The sequence below is a fragment of the Hypomesus transpacificus genome, chromosome 23 (genome assembly GCF_021917145.1).
Source record: "Hypomesus transpacificus isolate Combined female chromosome 23, fHypTra1, whole genome shotgun sequence".
Lineage (NCBI taxonomy): Eukaryota > Metazoa > Chordata > Actinopteri > Osmeriformes > Osmeridae > Hypomesus > Hypomesus transpacificus.
In genome coordinates this window covers 3,641,086-3,661,757 of record NC_061082.1, presented here as the reverse complement: position 1 = coordinate 3,661,757, position 20,672 = coordinate 3,641,086, and the positions used below count along the sequence as shown (strand labels likewise).

Genomic DNA, 20,672 nt, shown 5'->3' with positions numbered 1-20,672 from the left:
AAAAAAATTAAAAAAACTCATCACAGTATGAATATCACAATCACTACTTGAAAATGTAAGAAATCCTGATGTCAATGAGCAATTGTTGAAAAATGACATGTTGCTAAGTCCGTTTTTTTGTTCTCAGACAAACAAGCTGACCACCAGAGCACAGTTCCCTCCAGGCATTTCCCTGGTATTAGCCCAGCTCACAGTTCTGTGTTGTCAGGTGATTACCACGAGACCAATGGCTTAATCCTTTCTGGCTGTACTAAGAGGCAGCAGATAAATTGGAAGGTTTGTTAATGTCCATGAAAGTGAGTGGAACTCAGTCACTTCCTTACAGGGCTTTCTTCATAGCTGTTACAGTTATCACTGTATCTAATCTTAAATACACAACGGAGGAACATAGCACAGTGAGATTCCATGCCATTCTGGAGGAACTAATTGGTGACATCATCGCAGTGAATTGGTGTGCAAACTGATTTTACTGGAAGGAGTGAGAAGAGACAGAAGTGTGAAAGATGATGAAAGCGTTGGTTGTGGGGTTCGTTTGTTTCGTCTTCAGGCCCGAGCCTACAGGGGCTCAGTTTCCTAGAGTGTGCTGCACGGTGGAGGGGATTGTGTCCAAGCAGTGCTGCCCGTCTCTGGGCTCAGATCCTGCTAACGTGTGTGGAAGTTTATCAGGGAGAGGAAACTGCTCCAACATCAGGGTGGACAGCAAACCCTGGGGAGGACCTTATCGACTGAGAAATGTGGATGACAGAGAGAGATGGCCGACCAAGTTCTTCAATCAGACATGCAGATGCTCTGGTGAGTCATGCTGTAAACTGTTGTCTGTAAACCCTCATCTATGATTTTGGATTAGAGTGTTGAGTTACAAAAGAGTAGGACTGGCTGACCAAAAGTAGACCAGGACTTGGATATAAGCCAGACCTGCCGGAAGTTTCAGCATAAATTTGAGCACATTGTCGGTTTAACTCTATTTTGTATGTTTTTCTATTGTTTATGTGTACTTTTCTCCTTTCCCATGTGCAGGTAACTTTGCTGGTTTTGACTGTGGCCAGTGTAAGTTTGGCTGGACAGGACCAAACTGTGACCAGAGAAAAGCTCCAGTGGTGAGGAAGAACATCCACTCTCTGACACCAGCTGAGCTCCAACAGTTCCTGGATGTGTTGGACCTGGCCAAGACCACCACCCACCCAGACTATGTCATCGCCACGCAGCACTGGATGGGCTTACTGGGACCCAACGGAACCCAGCCCCAGTTCACCAACATCTCCATCTACGACTTCTTTGTCTGGCAGCACTACTACTCTGTCAGGGACACCCTCCTTGGTAAACGTCTTTTTACTATGTTCTCACTAACTAATTAGAATAATGCTTGTTTTTTATTGAAAGATGCATTCTGATTACTCAAAATCAATAGGCATATCTCTTTGTATTTTCGATGTATTATTCCATCTGTGTATCTGTATGGCTGCTAGATATGTTGAAAATAGCTTTCTTCTCAAAACCTGGATATGGTTCCTTTGCAGGTCCAGGCCGTCCATTCAGAGCAATTGATTTCTCCCACAAGGGCCCAGCCTTCATAACCTGGCACAGGTACCACCTCCTCAGCCTGGAGAGAGAGCTGCAGGTCAGATATATCATATAAACAGACCAATACACAAGGAAGTATCATAATCTCAATAAAAATGTTTTCTTTCCCCCTATCTATCTGAATACATCTGAAAAATGGTTCACTTGTTGGTATGCAAGTTTGTTAAGAGGTTTAGCTTCAGTTATACAGTTGCTCAATAACCAAACTGAGCTACGATAATCCTAAATTTTAGGGCTTGCAAAGTAAGAATCAGTCATTCATAACAGTAGTAATGGTAACAAACTGGCATTGGTCATAGATGTATATTAAATCAGGCATAAATTATAATCTGAAATTATAGGAAGACTTTCAAGCGTGATACAAATCAACAAGATTTTTAGAAAAAAATTATTCAAAAAATCTTTTTTTCCTCTGCAGCGTTTAACAGGCAACGAGAACTTTGCTGTGCCGTACTGGAACTTTGCCACAGGCCAGAGTGAGTGTGACGTCTGCACAGACTCTCTCCTGGGGGGGCGGAACCCAGAAAACCCCTCCCTCATCAGTAACCAGTCCAGGTTCTCCAACTGGGGGGTGGTGTGTAACAGGTCTGTCACACATGGGAATTCACACAAAGATATTTCATGGGTCATATTTGATGTTCATGTGTCTTGCTTTTCTCTGTTCATTTGTTTTTTTTTTATATACAGAATAAAGTATGTACATGTTTGAATAATTAGCAATTACTTTGTGATTAAGCATCAGTACATTTTACAGATTAACATTTCATGTATCAATAGTTACCAATAATTTATTCTAATTTGAATGAAATTCTTTATTTTTGCATTGCACCACAGTAGGCTAACAACAAGGTTGTAAAAATATTAACTTCTGCCTCTAGTCTGGACGAATACAACCAGCTGGTGACTCTGTGTAACGGGACCAAGGAGGGCTCCATCAGGAGAGGTGTGGTGGAGAGGAACAACATGAGTCTGCCCACCATGAATGATGTGAGGAGCTGCCTCTCCCTCAGGGACTTTGACAGCCCTCCCTACTTCACCAACTCCACATTCAGCTTCAGGTCTTCTATGCATGCTTACATATATCACATTTATCACATTACGATGACTAGTCAGTTGTAGACCAGATTTACTAATGTTTGTAACAGATCTAGATCTTTTTTTAATGTTTTTTACATTTTGCAGTACTACCAACATAAATAATAGCTGAACCTTAACACTGACTAAATGGAGGATGGAGACTTTTTAAACTGCACTGTGATGCTGTTATTTTAATTTTAGTGATTGGTGTTTTACAGGAATGCTCTTGAAGGTTATGACAAACCAAATGGAGAGCTTGACTCATCGGTGGACAACCTGCACAATCTGGTCCACTCCTTCCTCAATGGGACCAGTGGTCTGGCCCACTCTGCTGCCAATGACCCCATCTTCCTGGTGAGGGTTGAAGGATCTGCCCCAGGGTTCATGTTCTTTCAAATAAAGTGATAAATGATCCAACATAGTTTGGGATGATATGACTGAAATACATATCCACCATAACCATCTAAAAATTATTTTGAGTGTATGGAAATGTGCTAAATACTAGTTATTGCTGTCCATAATAATATAATATAATATTGTTGTGTTTGTAGGTGCTCCATGCATTCACGGATGCCATCTTTGATGAGTGGATGAAGAGGTTTGTTCCTACAAACTCCACCTACCCAGATGAGATGGCTCCTATTGGCCACAACAGAGATTTCAACATGGTGCCCTTCTTCCCTCCAATCACCAATGAGGAGATCTACGTGGCGGCTGAACAACTGGGCTACTCCTATGCCATTGCACTGGAAGGTGAGCAAATCTTGCCTACACAGAAATCTTCCAAAGCTATTTATACCAGTAATATTCTCACAATCGATGTACTTTAATGTTGCCACAGACAGCGATGGTGGAGCCACAGTGTTTGTGCTGGGGTCCACTCTGGGTGGCGTGTTCCTGGGCCTCCTGCTTCTCCTCTTCATCATGGTGCAACGGAGAAGAAGAAGAGGGTTTGAACCTTTGATTAAAGCAGAGTTCACAAACAGAAGATACACAGAGGAAGCCTAGATACTAAAGTGGTTGTAATATTGAACTGTTCTTCAGCACTCATACACCCCTAAGTCCTCCACAAACCTTTTTATGTTTAAAGGCTAAGGCTTCCACTACAGCTATCACTACAAGTGAACCAAAAAGAAAAAGGAGAATTCTGGGCGTGAATCATTTTGTCCTGTAACCACATTTTAATGCTTGTAAAACTAAACTTTTTCCCCCCATTTATACTAAAATTAAGTAATCAGATTGCAAAGTTGTTGTCATCTTTTATCAAATGTTTATTTGCAAGAAAGAGTAACAAAAAACGGAACAAATCTTTTTAATTGCAATAAAAAACTGTAAGGCATAATTGTAAGATTTTTATGTCAGCTAGATCGTAGTACACATGATTTTACAAAATGTTAATGAATAATGTTTTGGAAACCTTTGTTTGTACATTACTTTTGCTGATTCATGAACATCAATTTTCAAGACTTTATTGCAAAAATATTACCATTAAAAGTGCAATGATACAAAACATAAAAACAGTATCCTCTCTGACCATTGTTCATAATAAAGAATCTTATTCAACGACAAACTGACAAAGGGGCAAACTGTTCTCCATGACTTTTCACATCATTTCCCCTACATCCATACAATGTGAACAATAATACTGACTTATCAAAAGGCAACAAGCAAGCCAACAAAATTGCTGCAACGCCCAACAGAGATCATGATAAGAGCTAAAGGTTATAATACTGGCTAACTCCCCTGATATGTAAGCGTAGCTGGCCTTTATGGTTAACTGAGCTGACTGGCCTTTTGGAGAACAGTGGACATACAGTCCTTCTTGAGACTGGTTTGGCTGGTCTGTGTCTGAGGGCTAAATAAAGTATACCCCCTCCAGTAATGCCAGGCTTCTCACAGCCTCGGTAGGCACGCTCTACTGACAATCCTCTCTGGAGCAACCAAGCCTGCCCGGGCCCTCTCCACCTCCTCAGATTCTCATTTCACAGGTGGCTGTGGTCGGCCTGAGGCCAGCCTGCACAGACACAACCACTCATGCTTCAGAGATAAACTCAATGACTTTTTTTTTTTTTTTGCCTTTGGCTGTTTAAATCTTCAATGTGTTTTGAATTTGAGCTGCAACAACATGGCACATTGTTTACTTTCCTTATTTACCATTTACGGCATGGCATTCATACTGTGAATTATCATTAATTATCATAATTAAAACCCTACCAAACATTTTATAATTTAGTTTGGATTTTAAACAGTTTAGTGCATACTCCATCGGTCAATAATTTGCAGAATATGCATGAATTTGATATGCAAACAAGGTGGTTATTAAAACCAATCTGATATTCAAAGCAGAACCTACAGGACAACTGGGCTGGCAAAAAGACCCCTTTTCAGGTAATGTAAAAATATGAACATACAGTTTAGGGGACATCCCTGTTGAGTTGAAAATGCTGTCAAAAAACCCCACAAAGAGTTACCAGGTACAGATTCAAATCGGATACAGAAAATGAATACTGGACATCGACACAACCCATGTAAACATTTTCCTGCTGATTAAGCTGTTATGATTCACTTAGATAATGTATGAAATCCAACAACACAATTTAGTCCACTGAGGATGCATATGAGAAAATGAAACAATTTGCTGGATCAAGTCAACAGAACAGAACAGAACATGACTATAAGTTGACCTTTTCTATTGACAAGTTTATAATACAAAGACAATATACCGTATTTCTTCGAATAAACGCCGCCCTCGAATAAACGCCGCCCTCGAATAAACGCCGCACCAAACAATCGGAAAACGGTTATTTAATTTGTTAAATTCAATTCCAGTATTTATTACACATGTACATAACTTTCTTTCATAGCTTTCTGTTTGAAAGCTAATGTGTATGAACGTTTTGGCCTGCTGCTTCAGATTTCTACACAATGTAGAACACTTGTATTTGAGACAGTTGTACTACCAACGCACACCTACTTGATAGCCAATGAGAAATGGAGTTGCCGCATTCATAGACAGACAAAGAATAGACAAGGAGGTCAAGGTAGTAAATGAAACCTGCGTTTTTAGCTGCATGATTCATTTGTCACAATGCCAGCAACAAAGTTGTCTGTGGCTGCACTGCAGATACAATTCACAAAATCTCTCTTACTAATTAAATGCCGCCCTCGAATAAACGCCGCCCTCGAATAAACGCCGCACCAAAAATTAATCCCGCGGCGTGTATTCGAAGAAGTACGGTAAGTACAATGAAGTATGAAATAACACAAACAGGATGGGATCTTATTTCATCTGCACTCTCAACAAAAAAACACAATCATTGGTAAGAACTGTATATGATTTGAGTTATCAAGTTAAACCTGAATTGCAACTGGTTTGTAAATGTTGTAAAATTTTCCAGTAGTGTCCCTTTACAGTGTCATTTCATAAGTACATGTACTGAGTACAGTAATAGGCAATGTGAAAATGAACAACATGTATTTACACACTGCAATTATGTGACACTATGCACCACTGTAAACGCTACTGTGCTCTTTCAATTGTGCTCTCTCCAATTCAATGATTTACACTTGTATATATTACATATATACAATGACACTATATACTTATAAAATTCTCCACCACAAAATTGTATATTAGAATATTTTGTTTCAATTATAAGTATATTTTGTGTATAATAAGGATATTTTGTTGAACTCGATACATTGCCTATTAAATACTGTGGTACTTACTTATGTAATGAAACTTTAACAAGAATACTAATGTAAAATGTTACTGTATATTTAATAAACAGAGGCCTTTAAAGCAAAAATGTAAGGGTAGCAGCCAACTACTATTTTGTGGTGCTGTTTAATTAGTTTAATCTTTTCACTCCAAAAGATAATTTAGTTTGACTTGCAAGATGTGCAAGTCAAGACTTAGACCACGTCTTGTAATTTTGGTAAACATGTTCTAAGTCTCATCACTTCAAGCTGAGATCTCACATTCTCACAGTGGTACAACAAAATAATACATGATCCTTTACAGCATCAACAAACCAAAAGAATCAAAGTGCATGTTTTTTTCTTTTCTCATGGAGACCTACATTTCCTGAATGCAAAAAAAGTGATCTCCGTTCAGCTTACGGAACAGAGTTTGACAGGGGGCCATCTGTTTAACATAGTGAAGCTGTGGCTGAAGGCAAACACCTAAGCATGGTACTGCACAGTCTCTGGGAGGAGGGGGGGGGGGGAGAACCAGGATGCCTGGGGGCTCTCTTCCAAGCTCTGTATCCAAGAGGCCAAGACTGCATGAAAACCTGACCACAGCCCCAGTCTGAATACAAACAAAAAAAAAACAACGGAAAGAGGAATCCTGCTGTCCACATGGGGGCCGGTTCCCCCAGCATTATCTCCAGAGCCGGTGCAGTGCCAGGGCTGCTAGGGTGAGCGTGGCCGACAGGACTAGCGAGGGGGCGGGGAGCGTGGCGGAGTCGTCGATGGGGCCGCTGCGATCCGCCCCCACCACGGGGGCCTCGGTGCTGACAAAGTCAAACTCTGTGACACAGGCCTCCTTGCAGCCGCTGCCACTAGCCGAGCCGCTCCCCTCGTCACCTGCAGAAGCACAGCAGCACAGAGGACGGCTCAGAACCACAGAACTCACTGCTTTCTGCAATATATACAGTACTGTAATCCATATGTACAACACTATATCTATACCGTCTGTGCAAATCACGTATTGCTGACGTAAACATTTATAATTGTTTTTGTATTTATAAAATGTTTCTATACACTTTCATGCATGATTGCCATGGGAAACAACATGAACGTTGTTTGTTGACTTGTAACCCACATAAGAAACGGTAAAGTATGCAGCGAAGACTTACTTGAGTCTTGGAAGTAGATGTCATTGCCATTGAAGGCATTTTTTAGCTTGGTGGTCATCACCCTCAAAGCCATGATCTGCTGGCGTATCAATGTGTCTGGTCTGGTGATGTCCACGCCCACCTCTGGGTTATTGACCTGATTGGTTAGTCCATCCTTGAGGACCTCTGGGAAATACCTGATGGTCCAGACAAAAAAAAACGTGGTAATAAACAAAAAACACAGCTACTATGGTTACGCTGAAAAGACCTTCCATATCCACGGCCAACTATTTTCCTTTCTATTCTTCTCCTGTCTTATGCACACCTAGGCCAAGACCAGTAATTTGAAAATTAGCAAAACGCTTCAAGTGGAACATTGCAGCAACATGGAGAGTTCGGGTGAATGGGGATGAAGCCAGGGAGGCTAATTCCACCAGACAGCCTCATAACAGGCTGTCCTGGCCTCTCTGGCATGCTGGGGATGTCACAGAGAACTCTCCAGAATAGGAGACTGTGTGCTGACCCCCCTCCCCTCTTCTCCGCCCCCCCCCCCCACTCCTCCTCCCCTCCCCTCCCCTTCAGTTAGATAAGGCAGGGTGAGAAGAGGCTGCTCTCTCTCTCTCTCTCTCTCTCTCTCTCTCTCTCTCTCTCTCTCTCTCTCTCTCTCTCTCTCTCTCTCTCTCTCTCTCTCTCTCTCTCTCTCTCTCACTCTCTCTCTCTCTCTCTGTCTCTCTCTCTGCAGTGCTTCATCTTGTTGTTTTTGTCCACTGTTCACATTCTGACAGGAGGGCCGAACCAGAGTCTGTCGGGGTAGGATAAACTCTTGACCCTGCGTATGTTGGGGAATGTGTTGACACAATTGTAAGATATTTCTCTGGGGAAAACATCCTCGACGGGGGTATTCAGGACGTGTCAGACAATTTTTTTTAAACTTTCATTTCACAGACTACTTCTTCTGAACTGGTTGGACAACATAATTACTTTTTGCTGGAACAAACCATTTTTCTGTTACTTATACTAATGTAGAAACAAATGAAAGCACAAAAATAAATGGAATGGAACACATGGATGTCAAGCAGAAAGCAACACAGTTGTCTTCCCTTCTGGGGCGATTCAACATTTAGGCTTCAATTGTCAAACATTTGGGTTAATAATGCACATTTTCAGAGTGAGAAACGTGAGAGAACTGGTTGCAAAGAAATATCAAAGCAAATTTCAGCAAACATTTAAGGGTCTCTCTGGGGGGCACCAGTTACAGTAAGACGCTGCCTGGTCTGACTGTTGAAAAACTCCTTGGAGGAACTTCAGTTTGTTTGTCTTCCACTTGTGTTGCCTCCACCAAAATTCTACTCCAAACAACGCAAGGTCTTTCAAGCTACTGCATGTGGGTCGGTGCAAATACATAATCCAGGGTTCTTAATTCAGAGCTCAGACATATTACACAATTAATTGGGAGGATTAAAAAAGTTTTTTTTGTTGGTCTTTGTGTTAGTGGCTGCATTAGTACCTGCCCTTGGTGTGACCATTCCAACACTGGTCATCACTGGCGTCCCCTGCAGTGACCCGGTCCTCCTGACAGATGGCTTCAGGCACGCTGGACCAGAACTTCCTATAGAGCTTCAGTTTCTCCTTAATGTCAATCACCTGGACACAAGAAGGAGGGACACCAGTCAAACAATTGATGGGCTTGCATGTAAAACTTGAGCGACAAAACGTTGCTTGACACGCGAGTCAGAATGACGGGTTAACGATCAGATGTGACGTGCCATGCAGATGGCTGGTGGAGGACTGGTACACTGGAGGCTCACTGAGGCTTTCTTGCTTACCACCCCCGCAGAGTGAAATTCACACATTTGCATGACAGTCACACATCAACAACTGGAGCATGTTTCAGCACTTAAGCTTCATGAATCTGACTTGTGCCCCCCAAAAAAATAGTTCACATTTCCATATTCCACTGAAGTAGGAAGAAAACCTGATAGGTAAAGGTAGGCCCCATTACCTGGCTCCCCCGTCATGCTGAGGTCTGAGTTGGAATACTGAACCTGAGCAGAACATGAAAGGTGCTGTTGTGCCAGTGTGGCATTGCTGTAGGCCCTGACACTGCTTTTGATGTGTTAATCCTGTCACACAGATACCAAAGCACTTTAACAGTTCTGATCCTGCCCAGAAGGTCAGCACTCTGCAACAAAATGACCCACCATGTTCAACTTAACCACACATCTGCCCCAGTATTAAACACCACGCAGAGAAACACAGTTAGATGGTATACAGTACCGTCGTGAGTAAGGCACCTGACACAGAGTGCCAATTAGATTGTGCCCATTTGTGATGGACCATATACTGTATACTGATAAACCATACTGTAATTACAATATATTTTCCCGCCATATTCAATGCAACCGATCACATCAGTTGGTTTCAGACTGAACCGATTCAAATAGCTATATGCAGAAGTGAATAAAATAATATATATTCCAAATGGAGTTATTTAGATTTTCTATAGGCCAGCGGTATGCCATTTCATACAAAATATTTAATATTGAATATGTTTGTCTTCCTCTCCATCCTCTTGACTACAAACTGATATTCCCAAAGAGCACTATAAGTGCTCCAAAAAGAGATTTAAGTATTTTCTGAAATTGTATTTGACTTTTGTACTGTATTTGACCTCAAATGCTTCAGAAGATGAAAGAAGGGAGAAGAAAAAAAGAGGTATAAAGTGCTTTCATATGAGCAGCACAGATGCAATTTACATCTTTAAACTGCTTTTCAGTCAGAGTCAGTCTGGCACTCAACTGTGCTTTCCCTATGAATAAATAAAGAGAGTCTGGGGACAGCCTAAGCAAGCAACAGCAGAGCTGGTGTGATATCAGTGTGAACACTAGATGGCACTATTTATCTGCGAAACGAAGAGAGTCTGAGAGCAAAAAAAGAAGCAAGATCGAGAATGAGAAATGGAAAGAGAGAGAAAGAGAGAGACAATGAGAGAGAGTCAAAGAGAGAGGGAGTGGCTCAGAATTCCAATCAAATCAAGTAAATAAATAAATAAATAAACATGGATTATACTAATCATTCATAATTAATACTCATGTAACAAGGCCACGTTTAAACTGTGCTGTCTCTTGCGGTGCTAATATGCAATGGGAATAGCAAATGTGAATGGCAAACTGGGCAAGCGTCTAGCATGTGATAACACAAATTGGTTACATGTACTGTAAGTTAATGTATTCAGCCAACCCGCCCTGAGAAGAGGAAGAAATATGCTGATTGCATCACTGAATAAATACACACATTTAATTGAAACAAAAGGTGGAGAACTAATATTCATCATACTGGAATAAACATATTTTAATCTCTGCATAAATCTAGCTAGCATGATGAAGGTAGCAAACAGTAGCAGGTTCTTCTGCATCAATCCTAAAGACAAACAGTTAGATCAAGAGGCATGGATTAAAGTGAGGAGAATCGAGAGACAGCATGATCAAGCAAATAAAGAGGTGTTGGCAACAACCTTTTTGTTACCTGTTACTGGCAGCCAGACAGAGAGACCATCTCCTTATGAGTTGCTGACCAGCAGGTGGTTGAAACAGACCTGAAGAGCCCTGCCTCACTCACACACAGCACCTCTGGAACCACCAATGCTTTTGTTTTTCAAACCAATGTGATCGGTGTGAACGGATGATTACAGGTCTGCGTATTGGATGATTGCAAAGGCTTGGGACATGAAAGGTGTTATTGATGCAGTAAAACATGTTTCTGTCCCTCACGGATGACAGGACTAATGACAGGATTGCTGATAGGAAAGGTGTTGACTGTCAAAAGATGTGAGTCTGATGTTTATCATGTCGTTTCCTCTCATGTGGCACTTAGAGGAACACTTAAGATAAATTACAACTAAGCAGCGTAATTATGTTTCCTTCGACTGTCACACAGACACAATCACGCCGGAGCCTCTGTAAACATGTGTGCTATACTCACAGTGGGGGTACTTATACTATGCCAAGTAAGAGGACCCTGGACAAGCCTATTACAGGGCCTGTGTCGCCAAACCCCTGTGCCCTACATTCTGCTTAATGCATCATGTCATCTATAATCCATCACTACTCAAAGCACCAGCAGTCCTTTTGGTTAATGACTTTTTTTTTCCTACTGTACTGTTACTCTACAGGACATTGTGTACCTACGATGCCTTTCTGACAGGAGCTACCAGGTAGATAGACAGGAGGAGCTGTACGTCCAGACCAACATACGCGACAGGGAAAAAGTAATTAGGAAATGCGAGGATGTCCGTGGATTGGTGAGGATAAAGGTTTTTGCAGGTTCACAGAGACTTAGGAGAGATTTCTAGTCTTGTTTTGAACAGTACATGCAGCATTGATGGAAAGATTGTCTGCATATTGTTGCGACAAGCTTTTTACATGAAGGTCATGGAACAGGGGATGGAGTGGTGTGACTATATTGAAGATTAAACATCAAATTAAATTTAAGGATTGAATTGCGGTGACAGTCAAGTCTAATCTTCTGTCTCTATGGACAAAAACTGTACATTCACTCCTATTGTCATTGTCACTCTCTCTCTCTCTCTCTCTCTCTCTCTCTCTCCATCCCTCTCTTTCTCTCTCTCTGTCCCCCTCTGTAGCTGTCTGGAGAGAGATTACCAGGGACTCTTAACTAATGGCTGTAAACAGCAATGCAGGGGATTAATCCAGCTGTAAACCTCATTAAAAAGGAGCCTGTTATGTGCTAATGCTCACGGTAAATAACACACAACAGTACCTGTCATACGGTAGGCATGGCTTCACCCTTTCACATCATCGACCATGGAAAATGCTTTAAAATTCAAAGCAGCATGTTCCAAGCCTAACACACTGCATAAACAATATTTACCCACAGTAGAAAATAATTGGGTAGTTAGAAGTAGACAAATATATGAGGAATATGTACAAATGATCATCATTTGCAAACAAACAGTACAATTCATCAAGATAATGAGGATGGTGAACACATGGTAATTTGTGTATAATGTTCAAACCAGTTCATCACTGAAAGCTAAGCATACTGGTAGCAGCTGCTTGGTTAGTGCTGGATGTGAGTTTATGTGCATGACAATCCAATCCCGATTTGCATGTGTGTTTTTGTGTGTCCGTGTGTCAGTGGGGGTGTATGTATGTTGATCAAACAGTTGCTGGGTTCCACCTTTCAGCCCAGCGTACCAGTGTGCATCCACTGTCCCTGGATCAGTAGCGTTCAGATGCCCTTGCCTATCTGCAGATCAGACGCTGACATGTCAGAGGCTTTGAAGCTCCAGTCCCAGTCCTGGTTGCTTCACAATGTCAGGAGCCCAGCCTCTGTACACTGGTGCTATGCTGACAGGCTGACCGAGGATCAATCTGCCTTTCATATGACTTTAACCAGAGCGTCTTCAATATCACACTCACGCAGCACGCACGTACACACACATACCGTCTCTCTCTCTCTTTTTATCTCACTCTGTTTTTCGTTCTTTCTCTCTCTGGCATATAGTACCTCACACACATTTTAAACTGGGGTAGTGGTTGCTTTTGAGGATGTTATGAGGAAACGTGTGAATGATAAACCTTTGTTTCTTACAGTGAATCAAAGGATCATATATCAGCCGTCTTCGATGTCTAACATAAGTACCCCTCTGCGACTGGTCAGAGCTAAATTAGTGCCGGCTCAATCTAATCATAGCCTGTGCAACAGGTCTCCCCACAGAAACCGCAAGGGCCTGACTACTCGGTGATCAACATATTTTCCCTGGCAACGGTTGTTACCGTCTGTATTAAAATAGTTTTTCATTTGATATGAATGCTGGATTCAACGTGCATCTCAATGACAGAGTTTAAGGAGTATGTCTGCTCCCTCAGCTAGCACTGGGAACCCACACATCCTCGTCTCTCAATAACAGTCCACCACTAGGTTAACAATCCATCAGACAAAGTATGTGCAGAGTCGGAAGAACAACATCAAAACAAACCATTTGAACGTGAACTTGGAGTTGTACAAAACCATGTATACTGAAACTACAGTTTCTTTTCTATTCAAGATGGCGCTGTCATAGGCAGCAACCCTCAGGATTAGAGTCGTTCCAAAGAATGTTCAGGAAGGACAGATCAGGGGGACTCAGGAGGTTTACCTTACGTAAAACAAATGTGATGAAAGTGCTCGATGGTAGGGAACACAAAAGTTCAGTAAACAAAAAACATCTTCAGGTCTTCTCGGAAAAAGCCTTTATTCAGATATTCAGCTATTTCATGGTGAAATACTAAAAACATAAACGTACGGCTAGGTCACAACCCATGAGTGGTCCAATCAGCCTTCTTCTAAGGATGTGTGTATATGTGTGTGTTTAGTTGTGTATGTCCTCTGTGTATGTCTTTGTGTGTTTGTGTGTGTACGTGTGTGAATGGATATATGTGTGTGTGTGTGTGTATGTGAGTGTGTGTATGTATGTGTGTACCCCTGTGGGTGTGTGTCCCTCGACACGGCTATTTAATCACTGGTGTCTTACACCTCATAAAGCCCTACCTGCTGGGCCTGGGTCCACCCATAAACAGCGAAGCTCTCAACCACAACTTGCCATCTGTCTCCAAAAACACTTTTTGCATATGAATAAACCGTAGCGCAAGATAATATTGGTCGAGAAAGAAATACACAAAGTAAATGACCTTTGTTGTTATGGTTTGAATAGCAAGTGGTTCAACCATGGATTTTCGTTTGCATTAGAGCTTTTGTCCTTGTCTGGTAAACAGTCGTGCTCCCTGAGAGGTGACTGGGGTTAGTGCTCAGAGCAGGCGGCAGTCTGCACATACTCGTGGGCTTCTCTTATTTAATCAATACCCATCAACTGAGGGCAAATACAAATATGTTTCCCCTCTGTGACTCGGTCACCCCTGAAAGAGATCAACCAGCTGTTAATGCTTTCAGTCTGTACACACAGGAACATTACACCCAGAAAGCTACTCCTGCAGTTGCCACTCAGGCAACGCCACCTTCACTCTCTAAAGTACACCAGTAATACTTATGCTGAGTAAACGGTACCTTGAGTCAGTGTCTCGCTTGATGAGTTTGACAACGTTGTCACGTTCCACCAAACCCCAAAGTCCCTACAGCTACCCCAACTGCCACTCCAAGCCACAGTTTCACAGTCAGCCCCAACCCTAGTTTACACCCCAGCCCCAGTCCCAGCCCCAGTCCCAGCCCCAGTCCCAGCCCCAGTCCCAGTCCCAGTCCCAGTCCCAGCCCCAGTCCCAGTCCCAGTCCCAGTCCCAGTCCCAGTCCCAGCCCCAGTCCCAGCCCCAGTCCCAGTCCCAGTCCCAGTCCCAGTCCCAGCCCCAGTCCCAGCCCCAGCCCCAGCCCCAGCCCCAGTCCCAGTCCCAGCCCCAGTCCCAGTCCCAGCCCCAGTCCCAGTCCCAGCCCCAGTCCCAGTCCCAGTCCCAGCCCCAGTCCCAGCCCCAGTCCCAGTCCCAGCCCCAGTCCCAGTCCCAGTCCCAGTCCCAGCCCCAGTCCCGGCCCCAGCCCTGGCACCATCTCTGTTCCCAGCCTCACTCCCAGTCACCAGCCCTGTTTCCTTAAAAGCCTGATTATGTCTGTGCATCAAATCTGACCAGGAGGAAGGCTATGATTTAACACGTAGATCTCAGCATGGCGGTGGCTATCCTGCCAGTATATCACCCCCATCCCCCCAGTGACGGCACCATATGTCCGCTCCAGCCTTGTCGCTCCAGCTGATAGCACTGTTTCCTGGGCACGCCAGCTACCTGACGGAAGCTGAAATCTTATTGTTATTCAAATGTGCTATTATTTCCAGCTATCTTTGATTTTAGCAGCAACGGTTGACAACAATGAGAGAAATGCAGAGAGATCCATCTTTGCGTACAGCCTGACAAAGATGGAAAGGATGACACAGTTGCAAGCAAGGCAATGTAACAAAGGCAATGAATATTTATCACTGTTCACAAGGTTTCCCATACATCGCTCTTTGATATATGCAATCTTCGTTTTAGACAAGGAGATGGTTTTAGACAAGGTTCACACGCGCAGCAGTGATGAAACACTATTCTGATCTATTTTTCCATCTATAGGCAGGCTGTAGTTGCTGTGGCAGGCAGATTGGTGTTGATTTAGAAACTCCATAAAAAATTACAAAAACTGTAATACAGTGCTGAATAACGTGACGGCTCATGTCAAGGGCAAGTTTTGATTCCGCCTCTAAATATGCAGCACACTGAATATTGCATTCTGTCTCAGTTCTGATAGACCCTGGAGGTGCCTCATCACTCTACAACTCTCAACACATCCTATTAACTTCAGGTTGTCACATACATTGCTGAAATTATTAATCAGACACATCAATTTAGCCCTCGACTACCTGTAATATAATAAAAAAACACTGCCTGGATCCTAAAATAGCTCAAATAGTGCTGTTTCAAGGGATGCATAATTACCTGCTAATGGCTTCACCCTCTGTGGGCTGGTTTGGTCAGGCTCCATCACAGGGAGATGTGTTCACTTGTGTCTGATTTCAGCCCCCGCAAAACATGTCAGGAGCAGCCACATTCAGACCTAACACTACATGTAATAATGAGAGGGTTTCAGTGTAACACTACATTTTTAACCAGTAGGGGGAAGTGCATTTGTACTCATTACCACGCATCTTCGTAATTTACAAAGAAATCAACTTTCTTTGTTCTTTGTTTATTAAAATACATGTAATTTGTCCTTTGTTTATTGAAATATAGACCGCTTTTAAGTGCTTTAATTGCTGTACCAGAGCCAGACCTCAGGAGCGACACAGTGTTGAAGTGTGCTCACCAATTATTTGGCTACTTCAGTTGTTCGTAAGGCATCGTGCATTACTTACACACTGGCTGACCAAAACTGACCTCGCACTATGCTCCATTCCAAGTAGCCCTTTTTACATATCCAGTGTTCCAGACCTCGGGCTTGTTTCCCAGGTGACCAAGCAGTTAGTCTATATACTTTATCATGGTGAGCTCAATTTATCAAACAAGCATCCCTTGGTGAAGAAAAATGACAGAATATTGATGAAATGGTGGTGAGTTTTGTGCTGGTGATTTGCCCCAGGCTAGTAGAGGAGAAGATGTTGAGAGAGGAGATGATTAAAGGGGAGCTTGACGCCGTAGAGAAGAACAGAAAGTGATCCTGAGCCGGGCTCTCTCTCTCTCTTTTGCGCTCTCTCTCTTCTGTGCTCTGTCTTTTGATCTCTCTCTCTCTCTCTCTCTCTCTCTCTCTCTCTCTCTCTCTCTATCTCTCTCTCTCTCTCTCTCTCACACACACACACACACACTCTCCTTGCTGCTCCAAGATCCCTAGGGAGGTAGTGGGGCCAAAGTGTAATGGGGCCAATGTGTCTCATTAACGTATTGACAGATATGAAGAGAAGTAGAGCTTTAATGGCACGGCCATTAGTCTCCATGAAGGAGTGATCTGTGGGTGGAGCTCAGTGAACGAGGACGCAGTGAGAACATGACAGAAAACATGACAAAAGACCTTTTAATAATCATAGTTTATGTCCTCTCCATTAAAACTCACATACCTGGGAAGATCTGTCTTGTTTCTGAAGTTCTTTAGTTTATTTCAATTCCAATATTTTTGCATCTGGGTACAGCCTACCAACAATGAATACGTTCTGTATGAGTATGTGTATGAACGAAAGTAGCTTCCGTACACCTTAATGCTGAATGTTTATTTTTAATAAAAGGTTTATTTTGAATACAAACAGAGATTATATAGATCAGGGTATTGGTGCAAGTTCCCTATTAGTTGGAGTGTTGCTTGGAACTTAAACTTGGAAAAGTAAACTTCCTGCAAAGTATAGCTAAAGAACGGCTTGGTACCAGGACTGTTCATCTGTTCAAGTGCACAAGCAGAGCAGACTGACGTTCTTGGGGATTCAACCTACTTTTTCACTTTTAAACTCTAAACACGGCTTTGCTGTCAAGAGAGAACTTTTCATTCTAAGAAGAAACTTTCGTGAAGACAGCTTGAGAGCTAATCAAAACAAAATCGTAACCCTTTTTTTTAATTTCATTCCACTGAGACCAACATATTATTGCCAACGGCAACTATCAACACAAATGATAACTTCAATACAATTCCAAACACAAATCTTACACAAAACACAACTCACCTCGTTTGACTAGTCATACACCGTATGTGGACAACAACAACTAATATAGCTATCGTGCTCTCAAGTCACCAGTGTGAATTTCCTGCGCAACAGGCTGGTAAATGACTTCATACGTAAGTGGCTCTAGATGCTTTGAAGCACACACTTAACAGGTTAGGTCCCTTTGTGTGTTTGAACGTTTATCTGGAGCCAGTGTCTCGGGTGGTTATCCATAATTGCTGGTATTTTCTGAATTTGTCAGGCTACCATTTTCAACTATTACATCGCTATGCCAGAGTGCAGCTCCTTGTTCAGAGCTAGGAATGCTATCATATAAAAGGACTCTGGTTTTTACAATGTTTATTTTCATGTGGTCTGAGGATTCAAAACAATTATGTTAGAATCTGTGGAATCTACATAATAGCATGTCTTGGGTTAGAAAGAATAAATACAACAACTGTGAGAAGGGCTATGTGGATAGGCCTATTTATTTCCATTAAGCCGTATCCCAAACCAGAATGTTCCGGTGGCTTAAAATGGTCCAGGGCTGTCGAAGCATTACGTACGAGTCAAGACTTTGGGGAAGGAGAAGATGGATGTCTTCTGGCAGTGGCATATGACTCTAGCAACCACACTGGCATTTCATATGTGTTCCCTTGCGAACGGCAACCAATTGATAAATACAGCACATACTGTATTCTTTTTCTGAAAAATTAAAGAAGGAACTTCGCAGAGGGGAGGGAATGAATGCCAGCATGTCACAGATTACGGCATTAGAAACGGTGAGATGAAGTGATATTTTTAATGGTTGTAATCAAAGACCAGAATCCTAGATAAGGCAGTGTGCAGCTGACTGCTGGGTTGCAAGATGATGATCATCTAATTAGGAGTGGCTGTAGCCTGGTATCTATGGCAGTGCTCTGGAGTTATCCAATTTCCTTCACTGCACATAAGGCGCCATGTCCACGTACAGAGAGCGGACTTCAGTCTCCCAAATGCAATCAATGAGACCACAATTAATTTCCGTCCACACTACTGTATAGAGGATAGAGGGGAAGTGCATACAAATGGATCTCAGCGTATCAGTTCACAAAAGGGGAAATCAAGCTTTTTAGAATCTTGTAAATTGTCCAGTTACTAATTCCACCGACGAGGTTCGTGTTGCTCATGCGACATCCCACATCAGCTCCACAATCACCGAAACTAGAATCAACCAACTGACTGCGCGAGCATGGCCGCTCAATAGAAATCCCGACCTACGACACGACATCTTCTAAATTACACATTAAAGACCCTCAGGTCCTCATCAACCAGCGGTTAGGGCCTTCGAGCCTCGCTCTGCTGGTGCCTTCCAGTCTCTCTGCTCCATCCTATATCCATTCCTCTCTGGTGGCAGTGACGGTGTCCTATGACAGGAAGTCAGGCAATTAAGCAGTCGTGCCTCATCGAGCTGAAGGTGGGTCGACTCCTGCGGGCTGCTCCGTAAAAACCGACGCGCCCAAGGTGCACCCTGGGATTCCTCCCGTCTCCCGGACATCAGCGCTCGCAACGTTGGAAGTCAGACGCCTAAACTCCTAATCAAAGGACGCTTTTGCTTTGCAAACCCGGCTACAATTACGAGCAATGTCACTGTCACCGGAGATTATGATGTTACGGAATGTAAACCAGGACGGCGAGTGGGGGACGAGGGAGATGTGAGGGGGAGGAACCCTCCCACTGGGAATCCAGACGCCCCTGATGATGAATAAACAGATAGACGCTGTGACACTGATAACTGCCTGAGCAGTGGGGGGTTGGGGGGGAGGAGAGGGGGGGGGGCAGATACTGGAGACGGCAGGATCTTGTTTAATGACGGTCGAAGGGAGGTAAGCCGCTTGGCTGTGGGGGGAGTTTTCACTGTGTGTGTTTGTGTCGTATCTGGACAGAGAAGCGCCGCCCCCACATTGGAACACAAACGCGTTCAGTCTACTGCTGTCAAAGATAGTGACACATGAGTGACTTAACACAGAGCTGTCATAACTTCTGTCGAAGAGCTCCATAACTTCAGGGTGCGAGTGTGAATGTCTTCTGTTAGCAATGATACAGAAGGATAAGGTCGCAAAGCTGTTACAACATGACTGGCATTTCCGTTTCAAAGAAGCTTGTCAAATGTCTATTGCTTTGAGACAATGGCCAGCTTCACATAAGCAAACAATGACACAGACTTCGAACGCGGGTGAGTGCACAACACAAGTATGAAAACGGCAGCAGACGATTCCCCAAAATCATAAGAACTTGAAGGACCGCGTGGTTCCATGGTGTCTGGCTCTGAGCTGGGGGAGCTACCCTGCCAGGAGAACCTGCCAGCCAAACAGAGCTGCAGGCCCCAGTCTTCTCATAGTTCCAGCAGCACACGGACCCCAATAATGGAGCTCCTGTGCTCAGGTGTCTAGCGATCACATGTCCATAAGCTCCTGTCACTCACCACCCACTTTATGGGAATCTCCAAGCAGGCTAATTGCCCAGTTATTCATGAGCAGGCTGGAGTCTTCCTCTTACTGTGTCATTAGAGCAGCCCTGGACATTTCACCATTACCATGGTCACCAGCCCCTCCTCTGAGATTTCTCTCACTCTCCTCCTCTTCCACTTGCTCCTCCTCCACCTGCAGACTTTTACTGTGTCAGCTCTGATGGAGTAGGTCACCTAGTGATTGGCTGCGGCCCTCCAGGAGTTACTCCATTAGCTAAAGCAAGGTCTCAGATGTGTCTGGATAGATAGAGTGGGCTAGGAAAAACATGTCGCAGATCTCCAGAGAGGAGAAACTGCAGCAGATCTCTCCAGGTCTTCCCAGTGGTATCAGCAAAGAGGGCCGTTTAATACAACGTTCATACAGCTGACATTTGACAAAAAGGCCAATAAAACACAGAGGTTGCGACCATGGTCTGGAGAATTCCAAAAATACAACTCTTTGTAAATCAATCGAGGACTATTTCGTCCTAACATAAAAAGGTCATTTGAAGTGTGTTCTTATGGGAGC

General features: G+C 43.2%; 2 protein-coding genes across 2 annotated transcripts in view; one reads left to right on the top strand and one right to left on the bottom strand.

Annotated features, from left to right (window-relative positions):
• Window positions 1–220: 220 nt before the first annotated feature.
• dct (dopachrome tautomerase) lies at window positions 221–4,176 on the top strand. The gene is made up of 8 exons (XM_047046717.1): window positions 221–792; window positions 1,018–1,317; window positions 1,518–1,618; window positions 2,000–2,166; window positions 2,460–2,639; window positions 2,877–3,012; window positions 3,210–3,411; window positions 3,500–4,176. Exons 1-8 carry the CDS (start codon window positions 504–506, stop codon window positions 3,664–3,666), a joined length of 1,542 nt encoding a protein of 513 aa, XP_046902673.1. The 5' UTR covers window positions 221–503; the 3' UTR covers window positions 3,667–4,176.
• A 2,780-nt stretch (window positions 4,177–6,956) lies between these two features.
• The window catches only part of LOC124485246 (glypican-6-like), a 51,579-nt gene continuing 37,863 nt past the window's right edge, over window positions 6,957–20,672 (bottom strand). Inside the window, exons 7-9 of the mRNA XM_047046714.1 lie at window positions 9,007–9,143; window positions 7,521–7,696; window positions 6,957–7,248 (exon numbers count right to left, since the gene is read on the bottom strand). Of these exons, the coding sequence (XP_046902670.1) occupies window positions 7,043–7,248; window positions 7,521–7,696; window positions 9,007–9,143 (519 nt within the window). The 3' untranslated portion in view covers window positions 6,957–7,042. The remainder of the gene's footprint in view (window positions 7,249–7,520; window positions 7,697–9,006; window positions 9,144–20,672) is intronic.